This window comes from Sinocyclocheilus anshuiensis, unplaced genomic scaffold (assembly GCF_001515605.1).
Source record: "Sinocyclocheilus anshuiensis isolate Anshui unplaced genomic scaffold, SAMN03320099.WGS_v1.1 scaffold371, whole genome shotgun sequence".
In the NCBI taxonomy this organism is placed as follows: Eukaryota; Metazoa; Chordata; class Actinopteri; order Cypriniformes; family Cyprinidae; genus Sinocyclocheilus; species Sinocyclocheilus anshuiensis.
This window is the reverse complement of record NW_015549597.1, coordinates 352,160-371,444: the sequence shown is the minus strand read 5'-3', so window position 1 is coordinate 371,444 and position 19,285 is coordinate 352,160. Positions and strand designations below refer to the sequence as shown.

The 19,285-nt window shown below is 35.3% G+C and overlaps 2 protein-coding genes across 2 annotated transcripts in view; one reads left to right on the top strand and one right to left on the bottom strand.

Annotated features, from left to right (window-relative positions):
- The window catches only part of syt17 (synaptotagmin XVII), a 15,122-nt gene extending 4,736 nt beyond the window's left edge, over nucleotides 1-10,386 (top strand). Inside the window, exons 4-8 of the mRNA XM_016447002.1 lie at nucleotides 2,462-2,613; nucleotides 2,694-3,310; nucleotides 4,712-4,832; nucleotides 5,270-5,425; nucleotides 10,052-10,386. Of these exons, the coding sequence (XP_016302488.1) occupies nucleotides 2,462-2,613; nucleotides 2,694-3,310; nucleotides 4,712-4,832; nucleotides 5,270-5,425; nucleotides 10,052-10,248 (1,243 nt within the window). The 3' untranslated portion in view covers nucleotides 10,249-10,386. The remainder of the gene's footprint in view (nucleotides 1-2,461; nucleotides 2,614-2,693; nucleotides 3,311-4,711; nucleotides 4,833-5,269; nucleotides 5,426-10,051) is intronic.
- Nucleotides 1-17,387, bottom strand: part of clec19a (C-type lectin domain containing 19A) — an 18,667-nt gene extending 1,280 nt beyond the window's left edge. Inside the window, exons 1-6 of the mRNA XM_016447003.1 lie at nucleotides 17,253-17,387; nucleotides 16,344-16,521; nucleotides 16,152-16,245; nucleotides 15,556-15,688; nucleotides 14,738-14,788; nucleotides 14,498-14,642 (exon numbers count right to left, since the gene is read on the bottom strand). Of these exons, the coding sequence (XP_016302489.1) occupies nucleotides 14,602-14,642; nucleotides 14,738-14,788; nucleotides 15,556-15,688; nucleotides 16,152-16,245; nucleotides 16,344-16,521; nucleotides 17,253-17,340 (585 nt within the window). The 5' untranslated portion in view covers nucleotides 17,341-17,387 and the 3' untranslated portion in view covers nucleotides 14,498-14,601. The remainder of the gene's footprint in view (nucleotides 1-14,497; nucleotides 14,643-14,737; nucleotides 14,789-15,555; nucleotides 15,689-16,151; nucleotides 16,246-16,343; nucleotides 16,522-17,252) is intronic.
- Nucleotides 17,388-19,285: the final 1,898 nt, after the last annotated feature.

Here is a 19,285-nt window from a genome sequence, read left to right as displayed (position 1 = left end):
AATATATATATATATTGTGTGTTTTATATATATAATATATATATATATATATATATATATATATATATAATATACTGTACGACTACTGAGTATTTGACTGCTTAAAATTTCAATTAACCTGCTTAATTTTAACTACTGTTAACAAAGTGGTAATCTCTAGTTTTAGTCATTGGTTTTGTGGGCTAATGGAAGTGATATTGATGCAACAGATGGCTTTCCTGAGACGTTCTAGGAAACTGCTTTTCTATTCTCCATTACTCAAGCTCCTAATGACTGGGGTGTGGAGCTATTTGTGTTCCCATGCAGGAACAGCAAGGGTAATATGATTAAAATGGAGACGTGATTCATATATTAGCAGGGATAATTTGTTATTTGAATGCAAGCAGTCACCACAGGCTGTCAAGCTTTTTTAAAGCATCTTTTTAATGACATCATTCAATGACTTTTACCAGGACTAAACAAAGGTGGCCATAGATGTCTGTTTTTCCATTTTGCAATATGCATTATCACCAATCAGCAGTTTCCTGTTGTGAAATGTCATTCACACTTGTTTAAAGAATGGAGTCGATGTGGTCACCAGAGACTACTGACTTGTGCTGGTTTGACTGAGATCATGCTGGGTGGGAATTGAATGCTTGTTTAAAACCAAAAACTGGGACCAAATGGCTGGATTAGTTGCAAGACTTTTGATTATGAGCTTCCAGGAACAATGTAATCATAGTGTTCAATTCATAACATATTGGAGATGCAAGGGCTGCATCTTTAACAGAATAGAACATGTTCTTCCAGACTGTGATTGTACAGTCATGACATATACCTCACCCTATAAGTCCAGCCACTCTCATTGCCTCGGATCACTCCTAAGGCCATTTGTTTTAGAATCGTCCGTTGCTATGACAACTATCTCCCTCTGAGCTGTAGTCATGGACACAAAGGGTCCTTGATGATCCCCAAGGGAGGACTCAGAATCAGGCCTGCACAAAGATATCCTGCGCAGAATATTTACCTCTGTAGTTGGAAAACAACCAGATTAGAACAGGATGTTGCAAAAAATATTACACAATATTGGGCAATAATGTGATTGCACATTCATTAAGAAGTGGATTCAGTCACAGTGTCAGATATGCACAACAAATTTGAGTGCTGGATTGTAAGATGTTTTTTACTGTTGTTTTTCAGCTCATGTCGAATTGTTCTATTTTTTAGCCTACAGTATAGCCTATGATTTATTTGTCTGCTTTTATTTATTATCAGGCCATGTTGGTCAAGAAACCCTGCTTCTTGTCATATTTTAGCAGTGTATGAATTAATATCCCAGAAGTATTGCTATGCAAAAGTTTGTTCCCTCTTCCAAATGTGGTATATTTGCAGCAGTTGGCACTTGTTTGAATAATAGGTTAGCATGAATTTGTAAGTAAAATGTGGCGTAAAGACTTCTTAAGCGTCTGTAATCATACTGTAAACATTCATGCAAACACATAATGTTTCGTAAACATCATACAGCTTAAATAACCCTAGTCTTTCTGATGCAGCTGGTTGACCAACAAAGTTTTGTTTGTGAAGATGCTAACATAGCCTGCAGCTTAAACAGTATAACATGGTGCTTGCAAAGCCAAGGTTATGGGTTCGATTTCAAACGGATTTATAAATTGAAAAAATTGCATACAGTCCCTGGAATAAATTAGCGGTTTTCGATAAAATTGGATAAAATGCACTACCCTTTAAAAGTTTGGGGTCACTACGATTTTATGTTATTTATTTATTTTTGGAAGAAATTTTTATTCTGTGAGGATGCATTGAATTGGTTAAAAATTACAGTAAAAACTTTACCGTTGTAACTAAATATTTCTATTTCAAATCAGTTCTGTTATTTTCAACTTTCTATTCCCGTTTTGCAGACTGAAATCTGAGTTCAAAACCTTATTTTTAGAAACATTTGGACTTGACCTGGAGTCTCAAATGAGCTGGTGTCGACTAATCATAAAAAATATGGTCTTGGCCTCGACTTGAGTCAAAGTCTGGAATGTACGAACTCAACGCTGTTCTATGTGTCAAAAAATCCTGGCAAAAAATTGTATCATCACGGTGCCCAGAAAAAAAAATATGAACTGTTTTTAACATTGATAATAATAGGAAATGTTTCTTGAGCACCAAATCAGAATATTCGAATGATTTCTGAAGGACCATGTGACACTGAAGACTGGCGTAATAATGACAATTCAGCTTTGCTGTCACAGGAATAAATTAATTAATTAATTTAATATATTCAAATAGTAAATTGTTGTTTTTACTGTATTTCTGGTCAAATAAATGCAGCCTTGGCGAGCATAAGTGTCTTCTTTTAAAAACATTAACACCCAAAATGTTTGAACAAATAATGTAAATGGTAACATATGTTGACATTTTCAACAGGGAATGTGTCAGTACTACTATTAAGGCTTAACAAACTCATATTTTCCAGTGTCAATGAATGCAATGTCGAGAAAGGCACAAATTCTCACACCATGGCCGAGAACCACGCTTCACCTACTCAAACTGACACCACTACAAACTACAGGCCACCCTCCTCAGAAACGTCCCGATCCACCTTCACCCTGGCAGGCCAGCTCTCCAGTGAGTCCAGACTCAACTCTCAATTTATACAGAATAGAATGACTGCTTGAATTTCGCCTAATGGCGCTCCCATTTTGCAGGTCTGAACGCCCAACGGCCAAGCTCCCCCATGGTGGATGTAAAGCCAATTGAATTTTGGGCTATGGGACCCCGGAAGGAAGTGGTGCAGCCCCTGCGCAAGCCCCCGACACCGCCAGATGACTACTTCCGCAAACTGGAGCCCCGTCTGTATTCTCTAGACTCCTGCAGCGATGATGTTGACTCTCTGACGGATGAGGAGATCCTGGGGCGCTACCAACTGGGCATGCTGCACTTCAGCACACAGTACGATCTCATCAACGCTCACCTCACCGTGCGAGTCATCGAGGCCCGGGACCTGCCCCCTCCCGTAACATGCGATGGTGCTCGCCAAGACATGGCCCACTCCAACCCCTACGTGAAGATGAGCCTACTGCCTGACCACAAGAACTCCAGGCAGACCGGCGTTAAACGCAAGACCCAGAACCCAGTTTTTGAAGAGCGCTTCACTTTTGAGGTCCCCTTCCTGGAGGCGCAGAGACGCACCCTACTGTTCTCCGTGGTCGACTTTGACAAGTTTTCACGGCACTGCGTCATCGGGAAAGTGTCTCTTCCTCTTAGTGAGGTTGATCTAGTGAAGGGAGGACACTGGTGGAAGGCCCTGGTGCCCAGCTCTCAGGTAATACCACTTGCCTGAGTCACATTATTTCTTTTTCAGTCATTTTAGGTGTGGCGCTTGCACAATAACTGAGAAGTTAGGTCACACAGAATTAAATTAAGCAATTTAGTAAAATGTGAAATCATTGTAGCCATACTTCAGAATATCCTGCCTTATAAGTATGCACACCATAGTACTCCTAAATATTTCTTGCCCTAGCTCTGTGTTTAGGATGTGTTATATGCACAGTCATGCTCAACCACATATTAACCTACACTATTGTTCAAATTGTGGGGGGTCAATATGATTTTTTTTAAGTTTAAAAGAAGTCTCTTCTGCCCACAAAGGCTGTGTTTACTTGATCACAAATACAGTAAAAACAGTAATATTGTGAAATATTATTACAATTTAAAATGACTGCTTTCTATTTTTATATATATTTTAAAATGTAATTTGTGACTCTGGAGCACAAAACCAGTCATAAGTAGCTGGGCTATATTTGTAGCAATAGCCAACAATACATTGTATGGGTCAAAATTAATTAGGATATTAAGTAAAGATCATGTTAAATGAAGATATTTTGTAAATTTCCTACCATAAATATATCAAAACTTAATTATTGATTAGTAATATGCATTGTTAAGAACTTCATTTGGACAACTTTAAAGGCGATTTTCTCAATATTTTGATTTTTTTGCACCCTCAGATTCCAGATTTTCAAATAGTTGTATCTCATTCTCAGCCAAGTATTGTCCTATCCTAACAAACCATACATCAATGGAAAGCGTATTTATTCAGCTTTCAGATGATGTATAAATCTCAATTTCAAAAAATTTACCCTTATGACTGGATTTGTGGTCCAGGGTCACATTTATTCCTGTGATGCGAAGCTGAATTTTCAGCATCCTTACTCCAGTCTTCAGTGTCACATGATCCTTCAGAAATCATCCTAGAATGATGATTTGCTGCTCAAGAAACATTTCTTATTATTATCAATGTTGAAAAGAGTTGCTTAATATTTTTGTAATAAATTGAATTATTTTTTTCAGGATTCTTTGATGACTAGAAAGTTCAAAAGAACAGCATTTATTAGAAATATAAATGTTTTGTAACATTATGAAAGTTTTTACTGACACTTTTAATTTAATGAATCATTGCTAAATCATTGCTAAACAAAAGCACTCAATTCATAGAAAAAAAAAATGTACCCAAACATTTCAATGGTTGTGTATTTGTGTCTGTTCCAAATTATATTGTTAATATTAGGAAACTATTAGACAAAACCAGATACTTTTTCATGTAGAAAGGTTTTCATTGTTGAGCTTTAATTGCAGTCTTTGACACTTAAAAAGATGCACAAAGTCTTAATTTGCTGACATCATTATCAAGACTTGATTGATTTCTCAGTGTGATGTTTTTCAGAATGAGGTTGAGCTTGGTGAGCTTCTTCTGTCCTTAAACTACCTGCCCAGTGCTGGCAGGTTAAATGTGGACATCATCCGAGCAAAGCAGCTGCTTCAGACGGACATGTGCCAAGGCTCAGGTAAATGTATTTTAGTGTGTTTTGCTCATTCCACTCTCTACAATTTCAGAGGACTTATAGCAGAGCTTCAGTGACTACAGAAATCTATGTAAGTAGTATTGTCTAAGTATAGTGATGGAATAACTTGCTTTGTCTCTGAAACAACTTTCCTTTTACGCTGACATCACTTTGGCCACACACGCCATGTGATAAATTTAACCAATAGTCAAATAGCTATTTAATCTTTGTTTTAGCAAATTCGCTATTGGTCTTGCTCCATTTTGGTTTGTAATGCACACTTTCATGATCTAATCAGTTCCTGATGGATAAAATCAAGCCCTGCCCAGATTTTTTCCCCACTGAGTATCCCGTTAAATATGCTACATCACAAAAACGAAATTTGTTTCAGAAAGCAATTCATGTTAACTTCAACCCAGTTGTTTCTTCTCTGTATCCAGATCCTTTTGTTAAGGTGCAGTTGGTGACAGGCCTTAAGTTGATGAAGACTAAGAAGACGTCCTGTATGAGGGGCACCATTGACCCCTGCTACAACGAGTCCTTTAGCTTCCGTGTACCTCAAGAGGAACTGTGTGAAGTCAGTCTTGTGTTCACAGGTATTGTTTTGAAATTATTAAGCAGGACAAGTCTTTTTTACATCGATAATAATAATAATGTTTTGAGCGTATTAGAATGATTTCCGAAGGATCACGTGACACTGAAGTCTGGAGTAATGGCTCCTAAAAATTCAGCTTTGCCATCACAGGAATAAATGACATTTAAAAAAATATATTAAAATATAAAAACAGTTCATTTGTAATGATATTTCACAATATGTTTGTACTGTATTTTTGCTCAAATAAATGTAGCCTTGGTGAGCATAAAAGACTTCTCTAAAAACATTTTTAAAAATCATACCAACCCCTAACTTTTGAAAGATATTTTTCTAATGATGCTAAATTAATCCATTAATCCAAATTCACAGCCTATTCATAACAGCTGAAATTGTCTTGTTGGATACCTAATGCAGTAAAGGTGAAAAGCCACATCTCCAGGGTAGAACATGCCAATTTTAACCAGGTGACATGTAGCAATTCCTCACAATTAGTGTAATCTAGCTTGTGACCCAGGGCTGCCATGGGGCACCTCATTAAGATTCATTTAAATTCCAATAGGATTTATTCAATTACAGATGCTGCCAGTCAGAAGCTGACCCGGACAGTTGCTCATGCAGAGATTTTATGCACTGGTACACACTGACATTTAATATTTGCACTCGCCATGCACCGTGGTCCGTGATTGCACAGAGCTGATGGTGGCCTGCGCTCATAACCTGCCATTTGAGACAGTATAGAGCAGTAAGCCCAGCCCAACAAGTAGTTTATGCTGGTTTACTCGGGTTTAATCAGTGCTAAGTCAACAGTGATGTTTACAAACAGGTATATCTCACGCTAAAGGGTGAGTGCAGCCTCCTGTACCCCATCTAGGCTGGTCAGCATGTGTCTCTCCCCAGTCGTACCATCCAGGGCTGCCTGGCCCACCGCTTCTCTCTGATGTTTCAGACTACAAAGCCCTGCAATCAAACACTGCCTGCAATCCCACCCCTGCTGGGCCTCTGTCTCTCACTTCTGGTCTGTTTGATGAGACTCTCTCTCTCTCTATGTATCCCTTGCTCTTCTTTAGCGCATTCTTTTTATCAGTTCTTTTACTTTTATTTCTTTGCAATTCCTAGTGTCATTTTTCACAAGTATCACTAACTGAAGGATCCCGCTGACAGAGCAGGTAATGGGAATTTAATGGTGGTGTTCTGTCCATATGCTATCCTTAAGCAGTGAGTGGAAACAGATCTTCTGGCTCTGTTCAACATGAATCCCATCAGGCAACTATGCACATTGGAAGGGGTCAAAATTGTGCCCAGTACCACAATCATAGGTGGAGTGCTTTAACTAGTGGTCTGCGACTTTTGAACTGTTTTGTTTATTTTATAATGTGTTTACACAGACTTTTTATTAAAGTACCTAAGCAGCATAAATGTATTTGCATGAGTATACTGCATATAATACAAACATTCATTACTAAGGTAATTAGATTTTAGTTTAGTTACCTTTCTAATAATAGAAAATAAATAAATAAATAATAAAGACTACATTAATTATTGCTTTATTGTCTTTAGTAATATTATTAAAATATAACACAAATATCCAGTGTTTTTAAAATAATGTAGTCAGATATTACTTTAGTTAACATTCTAATAATAAAAATGTATTATTAATTTGTAACACGAAATTAACATTTTATTATTAGCAGTAGTAGTAGTATTAGTATTATATTAATTGTTATTACATATATTTTAATAAAATAATTATATAACTAATAATATAGTTTTATTATTAGAATGTTAACTAAAGTAATATCTGATTACATTATTTAAAAAACTGCATGTTTGTTGTATTTTAATAATATTACTACTAATAATACTCTAAAAATAATTAATGTGGTCTTTATTATTATTATTATTATTATTACAACTAAAACACTTTTTATGAAAATATGATACAAACATCCATTTTTTTTTAAATCAAGTAATCAGATATTAGTTTAGTTAACATTCTAATAATAAAAATACAATTATAATAGTAACAATAACAACTACAATAATATGAACACTACATTAATAATTTGTATTTTATTTTATTATTATTTTAATACAATACTAACATCCAGTGTTTTAGAATAAAGTAATCAGATATTTAGAGGGTAAATGATAGTGTGTTTAGGTCAGTGTGTTGGTTATGTTTTGAGCTGGAGATTTCCCTTAACTTCACTTTTCAAATACGCTTCCTTTGAAACATGATTGTGCATTTGGAGTAGGAGACATTCATGCATTATAAGATAACCCTTGATGCCTTTGCCTCAGTATTTCCCATTCTAAAGCAGCAGTAATGATCTGTACCTCATCACAGTTGTGGTTTTATCAAATATGAACGAGCCCCGAGCAGCAGAGTTCCCTCAGGACCGTTGAATGTGTCATAGCTGGTGATGTGATCAGCTCAACAGAGCGAGTGCAGTGCAACACACACCACGCCTGTGTCTTTGCTTCCAGCTCATGATGTCAGCCATCCACACTGCTCAGTGTTTGTCTTCTAACTGACATGTATTTTGCAAAGCATGAAGACAGATGAATATGGTTTAACAAACTCTTTTATTTGAATTATAGGATTATACATAGAAGAGTCACAAATGAAGGTTCTGTCATCATTTATTCACCCTCATGTTTTTCCAAACACGTTTGACTTTGGATGCATTTTGGATGACATGCTGATTACTAATTTCCGTGCAGTTACATTGAAGGGGGACTGAGCTTTTAAACTTAAAAAAGGATGCAAAAGCCAGGGTTATTGTAGTTACTGAAAAATAAAACCATAAAATAGCTCTCTCATTACTTAAAAATAAAATAAATGTTAACTGAAATAAACCATATATATATATATATATATATATATATATATAAAACGTATATATTATGCTAACTGGACACATTTCTCAGTTTCAGTTAGATTAACTGATGTACTAAAATAACTAAAACTGAAAAATATATTAAAAGCTATATGGACTTGCGAAAAAAAATGATGAAAACATGTAACAAAATGACTAAAACTTGAACTAAAAGTAAAATCAGAAAATATGAAAATAAAATCATATTCAAAATATTAATAAACACTGTTTTAGTATCTCAGTGACACTAAAATAACACTGGCAAAAGCACATCATAAAAGTATCATAAATGTGGTTCATTCAGCTTGTGCACTACATTCCAGGTCTTCTAAAGAACTGACTAAAATGTACTTTAATTTCTTGTCTTTTTTTCACTGATCTTCCCTACTGTTAACCATCGTGACAGCATCTTTAAGTCTTGGACTTGAACTCAAACTTGACTCATTATCTTTCAACCATTCGCTGAGCAATTCACAATGGTTTTATGAACTGAATCAACTGATTCATTGAAGATATTATGGTGTGTGTGTGCACACCAAAAACATCTGCTGATCCAATCTGAGGGTTCTCAAAGCAGCTCTCCACTATAAACAGGCGTGTCTCCCATTCTTTTTATCTTTATGGAATGTTTTCCGTGTCACTTTTGCAAATAAAAACAATACAAAACATTTTCTTGTACAGCCAGACGTGACTCTCGCTTCTCGAGAGCTGATGTTGCTTGGTGACGGCGTATCACCAGCTCTGGTCTGCAGCTGAAGTCGTGATGCTGCGAGATCCTTGTCTGGAATGCGGCTGCATCATTGACTGCCACCTCTGGGCTTTGTGATAATATTATTTGCACTTCCTGCTATTTTCCCAGCACTCCACTGCCAGTTACAGGAAAGAGGGGCAATCACAGAGAAGAACAGTCTTCAATCTTGTTTATGAGCAATGATGAAATTAACCTCGTACTCTGACCCGACTCCATTAACAAAACTGGACTGAGGCAGAGAAAAACAGATTGACACGAATAATAAGACAAAGAAAAGAGAGGACACATTTGTGTTACTATTATTGTTGTATGATTGATTTACTCTTATAGTTTTTGTTAATACATTTAATTATTTTTTTATATATATATATATTATATTTATATTTTAGTTCAAGTTTTAAGAATTGTGTTTTGTCATTTATATTACTTTTTTTTAATATGTATATATAGTTTTTTATTTTTGTGTTTCCTTAATATAGTTTTAGTTTTTAGGTTTAGTTTCAGTTATTTCAACATTTGTGTAATATTTTAAATATTTTTAAATATCATATTTCAGTTTATTTCATGTTTTTTATGATCTTTAATTTTTCATGTGTAAAAGTGGGTCTTAAAATAGTGACTGGAGAGGGAAAAGCTTAATTAATTTACAATTCATAATACGGAGACTCCAAGCAGCCATTATTGCTAATAAAATGTTTTTTATTAACTTTATTTATACATTACAGTTTTAATGCAGCTTTACATTAATAAACAGAAGAATCATGATTCAATAATGCAAACAGAATTCAACTCTGCTGTAAAGCAGCTCTACAAAGACAGTAAACAGTCATTATTCAGTTGAAATCAGCTCATTGTTGATTCAGTTTGGTTCAATAACTGTGTAAAGTTCATCAATTATGGTATGACTTTAATTCATCTATAAATCAGCTCTGGAGAAAACAGACTGTCTTAATCCGACTGGTTTTAACATTGATATTTATGTTTTTTTCCTTCTTAGTTTACGGGCATAACGTGAAGAGTAGCAACGATTTTGTTGGTCGCATTGTCATCGGCCAGTTCTCCACCGGCCCGCAGGAAACCATGCATTGGCGCCGGCTCCTGGGCTCTCAGCGCACCCCAGTGGAACAGTGGCACAGCCTGCGCTCCCGTGCCGAGTGTGACCGCGTCTCTCCGGCTTCGCTCGAGGTCACATAATACTAACACAGGACAGTCACTGCAGGTGGGATAGAGATCTATGGAAAAGAGCTTTAACCTAAAACTTAAGACACAAACATCTAGGAGTTTCCTGGTGGTTCTATGTATAATTTATATTGGTATGAAACATAAACTAATAGATCTATTCTCTATAGAATAGTGGGCTCTGTCTTGGTGTTCACTCTCCCTTACCATTATTATAATGAGGAGATATAGACCGTAGAAAAGACCTCAGAGAGTTTCTCTGTTTATGATGACGAGCAGAAGCCTGCTGTCCATGTTTTCTTTTTATCACATTGATACTATCTTACATGGGAGCTCAGTAATCTCATCATCATCTGATCCTCGGCTGCGTTCAGGCTGTGAGCCTCAGGCAGTTGAGACCATACCTAACCACTGGTTTGGTCTGCAGTGTTTTAATAATCATATTGTTTCTTTTTTCAGACTTCAATATGATTGCAGTTCTTGAAGTAGTTGGAAATCTGTGGCAACACAGTTGGTCATTTTTATTGCCTGCTTTGAATGTTTCAAGTACGATTTTACACCAAAGCTTGGTTTGGTTGAGTTTTGTGACCCGTATCACTGTTCTTCATGCACGTATTGATCTCTGATTGTGTTTAAGTGTTTGTGAGTGCGCGTTTGGTAAATGTTTGCACTTATGGCAGCTGAAGTCTACAGAAACCCTAAGAGGCTATGCATTATTTTATTTTTATATTTTTTAAAGATTTTTTGTTTTCTTGGGATTTTTCTGCATCTTGTTACTATTTCTCATGTCATCTCTCAAACATCACAAAAGTTTGGGGTCAGGAAGATTATTTTTTATTTTTAAGAAATGAGTATGTTTTTCAGCGAGGATGCATTCAATTCATCAAAAACATTCATTTCTATTTAAAAAAATGTTGTTCTTTTAAAATGTGTATTCTTCAAAGAATCCTGGAAAAAAAATGTATCACGGTTTATACACAAATAAAATAAGCAGCATATTAGAATGCTTTCTGAAGGATCATGTGACAGAAAATTCAGCTTTGAATCACAGGAATAAATTACATTTTAAAATATATTCAAATAGAAAACTCTTTAATTGTAAATATATTTCACAATATTACTGTTTTACTGTATTTTTGAGAAAATAAATGCAGCCTTGCTGAGCATACGAGATTTTTTACTTTAAATAATAATATATGGCTTCTTAAGGCTTCTGTAGATGTTTAGATCCCCTTGTAAATGCATTAGTGTTAGTGTCTGCACATGTGAACATGCTTTCACAGCTTGGGCAATATAATGCCATGCCAAGAAGGTGCAGATACATGCATTTCTCTTTGCACTGTTGCCTTCACTCCACGCTTTTGCCAAGTTCACTTCATGTACTGTATTATCAACATCTTGGAGCTGTATTTTGTCTCAACTCTTTCTCAGTCAGTCTATGACGTATGTAAGCATAAATAAGATACGTTTAGGGGGGAAAAAATGTACTTAGCATAGAATCGAAGTGCAATCAGAAACATTACTGCATCTGTCTTCTTAATCTTTCTTCTGTGTGACCTGTGCGAGATAAGTGTTTGTTTCAGGTCAGCTGTATGTTTCCACCACTGTCAATGTTAATGTAGATGATTACAAATGATTAGAGTGGTAATATTAACACGTAATAATAATGAAGCTGTGCCAGTGAAGACTTGTATTTATTTATTTATTTAGATTTTTAAAAAAAAATGCATATAGTAATAGCTATATAATTATCTCTAAAACATATCTGTGTATATTTATAACTTAAATTGTGTACAGAGAATTGAACAAAGCATGTTGCAATATAGATGAAATAGAATATAGATAAATCATGATTAAAAAAAAGCAGTTCAAATGACTTCACTGACAGAAAGATTTTGGTTTCAAGGGTGACTGTTTTTAACAGAAGACATCATTATATTCTAAACAAAAAATGTTTAGTCCACCATCTCCCTGTCTGCTCTGAAACTTCTGAGAGTTTGTTCCGCTGATGCTGTTCATGTAATGGTTTATTAAGTGTGAGAAGAAATGAAGCAGACCTCTGATCAGCAGAATCCCTTTAAAGGTCTCTTTCACAGAGACTGTAATGTGTGAATCAATCAGAGACATGTATTAAGTGAGGAAAGTGTATTTTGGTTGTTCCATAATGCATTAAAGTGACGTTTATTACTGGACTTCTTTCTCCCTTTGTTTTAGTATGCTTTTTATTTTTATAGAAGGAATTTTTATGGAATCTTCTTATACCTTTCATATTTTATATACCTGCACTTTGGTGCAGATTGGACATCAGTAAAGTCTAAAATCACTGGATCATTTAAAAAAAATGAGTGAACTATCCCTCTGTTATTCATTTGAAATATTTGTTTAAACCATTTTGCAATTGCAGTGATGGCAATACACTAATTAAATCACACACACATTCACACACACACACACACACACACACACACACACAAAAGGATTCAGGCTTGTTTGTGTAAAAAAAAAAGTTCCCTCTGCAGGCCTTACGAGGGAGATAATTACTCTGAGGGTTACAAGAGGGTCAATTAATTACTCTCTTTAGCAACAGGGGAACAGCTTAACCCCACTGTCCACATGGGTCAGGCATATAATCATCAAAACTACCTTGTTTACGAATTTACAAATTGAATTTTCCTCTTGACATATTTCAAGACAAATTTTATTACAAAATTCCCATCCAGAAAGGCAATTAAAGCTGAGGTTTTGAAATGAAAACTTTAAAATCTTATAACAAAAACTTTTCATAAATTAACTTTTATGGTCCATGTACTTAATTTTCCCATAAAGCAGTGTGCCATGCATGAGACAATGCAAAAAAGAAACAAGTGCAATGGTCAAAGATATCCATTTAGCACATGTTTGCATAAAAACAATGGAAAAGCACAGTGGAAAACAAAAACGTGTTCTTTGTGAACAGCCCCATAATATAAAACGTTTTCTAAACATTGAGGTATATTCTAAATAAATAAGCATAATTGTGACCCTGGACCACAAAACCAGTCATAAGGGTCAATTTTTCGAAATTTAGGTTTATACATCTGAAAGCTGGATAAATAAGCTTTCCATTGATGTATGGTTTGTTAGGATAGGACAATATTTGGCTGAGATACAACTGTTTGAAAATCTGGAATCTGAGGGTGCAAAAAAATCTAAATATTGAGTAAATCATCTTTAAAGTTGTCCAAATGAAGTTCTTAGCAATGCATATTACTAATCAATAATTAAGTTTTGATATATTTACAATAGGAAATTTACAAAATATCTTCTATGGAACATGATCTTTACTTAATATCCTAATGATTTTTGGCATAAAAGAAAAATCTATAATTTTGACCCATACAATGTATTTTTGGCTATTGCTACAAATATACCCCAGCAACTTAAGACTGGTTTTGTGCTCCAGGGTCACAATTAGTGACAATTATGTTATTATTATTTATTATTGTTAAACTTATCTATTTCGTGACAGTGTTGAATTATAAGTGTAATATAGTAAATTCCTCACTAGCGGAAACTTGTGTGGATAAGAATAGAGGTTTTTTTTTTGGTGGGGGTGGTCACTAATTGGCACAGCATATGAACTAGAGAGAAAAGCAGAAAAGGTCATCTGCCTAGCTGAGGTTAAGCTCTTTCTGTCTTTTGAAGCTCTGCAGTCAACAGAGGCTTAAATGCCTTCTCTTTTAGAATCTCACCTTCTAGGTCAGAGACAGAAAAATGTGCACAGACGGACACTGACAGTGTTTGGGATTCCAGATCAAGACTCAGGAGTCATTATATGGACACACACATTCCTGTCTCAAGGTCTACAAGAAATGAAAAATACCCTTTCTATCAAAAACAAGAGACATTTTCTGACTTTTTATAAAATCATGGGGTCTCCAGCAAAAGTACCCTATTTGAAAAGAAGGAAATAATGTCTCAGAGCATTAATGGCCAGTTGATTGGGTGGGGGGAAAAAAAACAATAAGCATTCGGTCTAGTTCAGTTTAGCCATATATTGCAGCTCACTATCTACACAAAAAATAAAAGTTCTTTATTGGCTTCTATAGTTCCATGAAGAACATTTAACATTCATGGAAGCTTTCCATTCCACAAAAGATTCTCTTTAGATTATTCAAATGTTTGCCAAAGAAACAAATGCTTCTTTTAAGAACTAGTCACTGAAAGGTTCTTTGGGAAAGCAAAAATGGTTCTTCTATGGCATTGCTGCAAAAAATATATACACACATATATACAACAGTGATAGGAGGACGATGGAGGCAGGGAATTGGAGTGAAGGGGAGAGAAATGCAAATGAAGTGCCTATAGCAGGCTGGAGAGAGCCCTTCATCACTGCAGGGATGGAGATGAGCGGACATCTTGTTGCTGCACTGTGATTGAGGGATGTTGGGTGTCAGTGTTGACGATAAAGAACTGGATAAACAATCTTAGCTCTGAGGTTAGTTTTCCAGTGTAGGAATCTTACAGACGAATGGAAAGGCCTTGTCACAATTGTTGTCATTCCAAGACCTCAGTGCTGCAAAAGATGGAAAGATGCAAACAGTTTCTTTATTTTGTAATGTCCTGACATATTTAGTGGGGTTGTCAATCAGCTATATATATCTCTCTCTTATTACTGGTTCCACAAAAATGTTTAGCAGCATGACTGTTTTCAACATTGATAATAATATGTTATTCGAGCAGCAAATCAGTATATTAGAATGATTATTGAAACATCGTGTGACACTGAAGAGTGAAGTAATGGCTGAAAATACAGCTTTGCCATCACAGTGTTAAATTACATTTGAAAATATATTAAAATAGAAAAAGTCATTTTAATATTTCACAATATTACTGTTTTTACTGTATTGATTAAATACAAACTGCAGCCTTGGTATGCATACAAGACTTCTTTCAAAGATATTGAATGTTAGTTTCTTAACATGTTACAGCATGACTGTTTTCAACATTGATAATAATATGTTATTCGAGCAGCAAATCAGTATATTAGAATGATTATTGAAACATCGTGTGACACTGAAGAGTGAAGTAATGGCTGAAAATACAGCTTTGCCATCACAGTGTTAAATTACATTTGAAAATATATTAAAATAGAAAAAGTCATTTTAATATTTCACAATATTACTGTTTTTACTGTATTGATTCAATACAAACTGCAGCCTTGGTATGCATACAAGACTTCTTTCAAAGACATTGAATGTTAGTTTCTTAACATGTTATCTTAATTGTACTAAATTATCTAAATTAATTTCTGTTATATGATTCAAAAAATTGCGAACTCACCACTGTTTTGTCTGTACCAGATCTCCACACAATCCTCCTCCTGAGGGATGCGATGGATGCCATCATCTGGTTGATTTCCATCCCAGTAACTGTATTCATAGGGTGACCCGTCTGTCCACTCCATAGTGCCCTCCTACCCACAAACTATGATTAACAACGCTATCACATTTGCTTGCTCCTTGCCCCTTGACCCTGAAGCGATAACTAAAATCTTCCTGCCAAGCACGAGTTCACACCTTTGATGCTTTCTGGATCATTTGATCCAGACTTTCAATTTACAAAACTGAGGGTTTGTTACAACATCATCCGTAAACTATCTACCTCAATTTAGTGTTAGACCAAAGTGTTGGTTCACCACTGTCTGGAAATGATTAAACATCACTCAGAGAACCTATATTTTCCATTCATGGGATTATTAGTGGGAGGATTTACATACTGGGCTTGGACAATTACAACATATACAAGCTATGTCAGTCATGTAGCTGTTAACGTTTTTTTAATGGGTTACTAGGAATCATGATTGCTTCACATAATAAAACATCAGTGAATCATTGAAAAATCAATATTTTGTGTTGCTCTTATTGTGTGATGTTTACCTGTCTTCTATCATGAAGGCCAATCCAAATATCTGTTGGAATTCCTGGTACACGGCTGTTCACAAGATCATAGACAAACACATTTTCCTCCCAGCTATGAAAAAGTTATTAGAAAGGGTATATTTTAATAGAAGGTCCAGCAAAATCCTGTACTGTAAGACAAATCGCAGCACTGTCAGGGACGAGTCATACCTGTGGATGGAGGTGAGTTTGGCAGATTTGTGTCCGTTTGAGAACTCAGCGCAGTACAGATCTGCCTCAGCCCAGGTGCGGTTCAAGGGGAAGAAGCGGTAACAGTAACCCTCAAATTCAGTCCAGAAGAGCGGACATGTCACAGGCTGGTTTGAGTCTGACAGTTGCAGGGGCAGTGCTAGAGGAAACGGTAATGACATTAAATCCATTTTAATTTAGCAGTTCAGTATAGTATACGAGCACATAATAGGTCAAACACTTACAAACACCACAAAAATATATTATTACGTTATCTGAAACAGCATCTGGAAAGTATTTAGCTGATTTCAAAATATAATGTCATTGTTTTCTTTTCACAGAACCAGCCTGCTTTCAATTTAGTTTGAACTGTGCAATAGCTAAAGAAATTCTGTTATGCAACAAAAACAATTATAGGTTACACTTTCCACCAAAAAAGTATGGTTATTACAGTATTTAAATATTACATTACAATAACTGAAGTCAGCTAAATGTAAGAAAAATGATTCCTAAATAAATGATAAATGAAATGCAATGTTAAGGAAAACAATTGAATTATTTAGTGGCAATTTTTTTTTCCAGCATAATATGTTACAGGGAGACTTTTCCTGCCTTTCAAATCAGAGTCATACTTAACCTTTAAAGATGGATTCACTGCTAGTCTAATAAATAAAACATTGCAAGTATAGCAATTATGTCACATCCTCATTCACTGGGCAAACTGTATACAAAATACAGATTAAAACTATACATTATAAACAGAAGCATCTATAACTTGGCAAAGCATCTCTGGTTTAGCTTGAGACTGCTATTCGCCATATAAAGAAGCAAATTAAAGCATATTAACTGTGTCTGCGCTGTATCCTTGTCTTTGGTTCTGGTGGCACTCACCTTGTGTGATCTTGATGTTTGTTGAAGGCAGAGCCCACACTGGGAAGCCGGTGATCAGTAGGGCTAAACACAATTCCCAACAGAGCATGTTTAGTGCAGGAGAGGAGATTGAGATCTGGAGTGTGTGTGTGTGTGTTTGTGAGCATGTGTGCTGCAGGACAGTGTGGAGTGTTGGGGAGATTAGAGGGTGTGTGAGCCTCTCTCAGCCCCTGCCTTTTTGTTGGACACTTCCTACTTGGTCAAGTCCAAAACACTGACATCAGACTGTGTAAGAAAAGGAGAAAGAGAGAACCCAAGGGCCTAAAACTGATATTTTGTGTCATTAACCCAATGTAATGCTCTCTGGGCGGACAATTTACTACATATACTATCCTTCGAAAGTTTGGGGTAAGTAAGATTTTTTTTTTTTAATAAATTAATACTTTTATTCAGCAAGGATGCATTAAATAAATCAAAGTGACAGTTAAGACATTTATAATGTTATAAAAATGTCTGTTTCAAATAAATGCTGTTATTTGGAACTTTCTTAAGCACCAAATCAGTATGAATGATTTCTGAAGGATCACGTGACACTGAAGACTGGAGCAAACGCTGCTGAAAATTCAGCTTTGCCATCACAGGAATAAACTACATTTAAAAATATATTAATATAACATTTACGTTTACTGTTTTTACAAATGAATGCAGCCTTCGTGATCACACGTCTTTTTCGAAAACATAAAAAATCTAACCAACCCTAAACCAACCCTATTCATATCACAAATAGGAAAAAAATAAAAAAAACAGGATGACCAAACGCCTTATCTATTTTACTATTCAAATCGTCTGCTTTTATTTCAGATTTAATTTAATAATTGAATTTATCAAAATGGAACTTAATTTATTAATTAAAATCAACTTTGCCATCACAGGAATAAACTACATTTAAAAATATATTAATATAACATTTACGTTTACTGTTTTTACAAATGAATGCAGCCTTCGTGATCACACGTCTTTTTCGAAAACATAAAAAATCTAACCAACCCTAAACCAACCCTATTCATATCACAAATAGGAAAAAAATAAAAAAAACAGGATGACCAAGCGCCTTATCTATTTTACTATTCAAATCGTCTGCTTTTATTTCAGATTTAATTTAATAATTGAATTTATCAAAATGAAACTTAATTTATTAATTAAAATCAATAACAGTTTTATTAGTGTTCTAAGTCAGTATTATGTTTGTTATAATATAATAACCTTTTGCAATTTTAACTTTTATACATATGGAAAGCATCTAATTCATATTGTTGCAGACACATCAAACAGAACTGACCTGTGATTCCTCATTAACCTTTAACTTGTGAAATTCAATCCCCAAACACCACAGTATGGCCACAACCTGGAGTGAGTAAGATAAATGCTTCAGAAATACCAACATGTTTGCCAACATAATAAAGCAAGAAAATAACTAACAGTTAAATGGTTTAACTTCAAATCTATGGAAACATTTCATCTTGTAATGATTTGTTGGAACATGTCCAGCTTGTCTACAGAGTTATTGAACACCCACTTCACACTACTTGTTTAGTTCCATTAGTCTCCCCTGACACCGTCTTGCATTTGATAGCGTGTCTGCTTTATCTCACGGCCTACAGAGCCCATGCTATTAAAGGCCCAGAATTCCTCTTATCTTTGTGAGGGCTGCCGCCTATAACAGCTAAGGGCAGGAGCGTGGCAATATGACTCATTCTTATACTGAAGAAGGACTCCATTTAAGATTTTCAAATGGGATTGCTGCTAAATATGGTCTCTAATTGAGTCGTTTTGTATGTCCTGTTGCTGCATCCTGCCAGGTGTAGACAAATAATATCTAACATGCAGTACAATACAGGAAGGAATGGCTTTAAATAACTTTTTTAACTTTCTGAAACACGTCGATTTTTACAAAGCTCATCGGTCTGAAAAGCGAGGTGTACGCTGATTGGCCAGCTATCCAGTGCGTTGTGATAGGATGAATACCTCAAGTGTGTGACAGAAATGTTACGCCC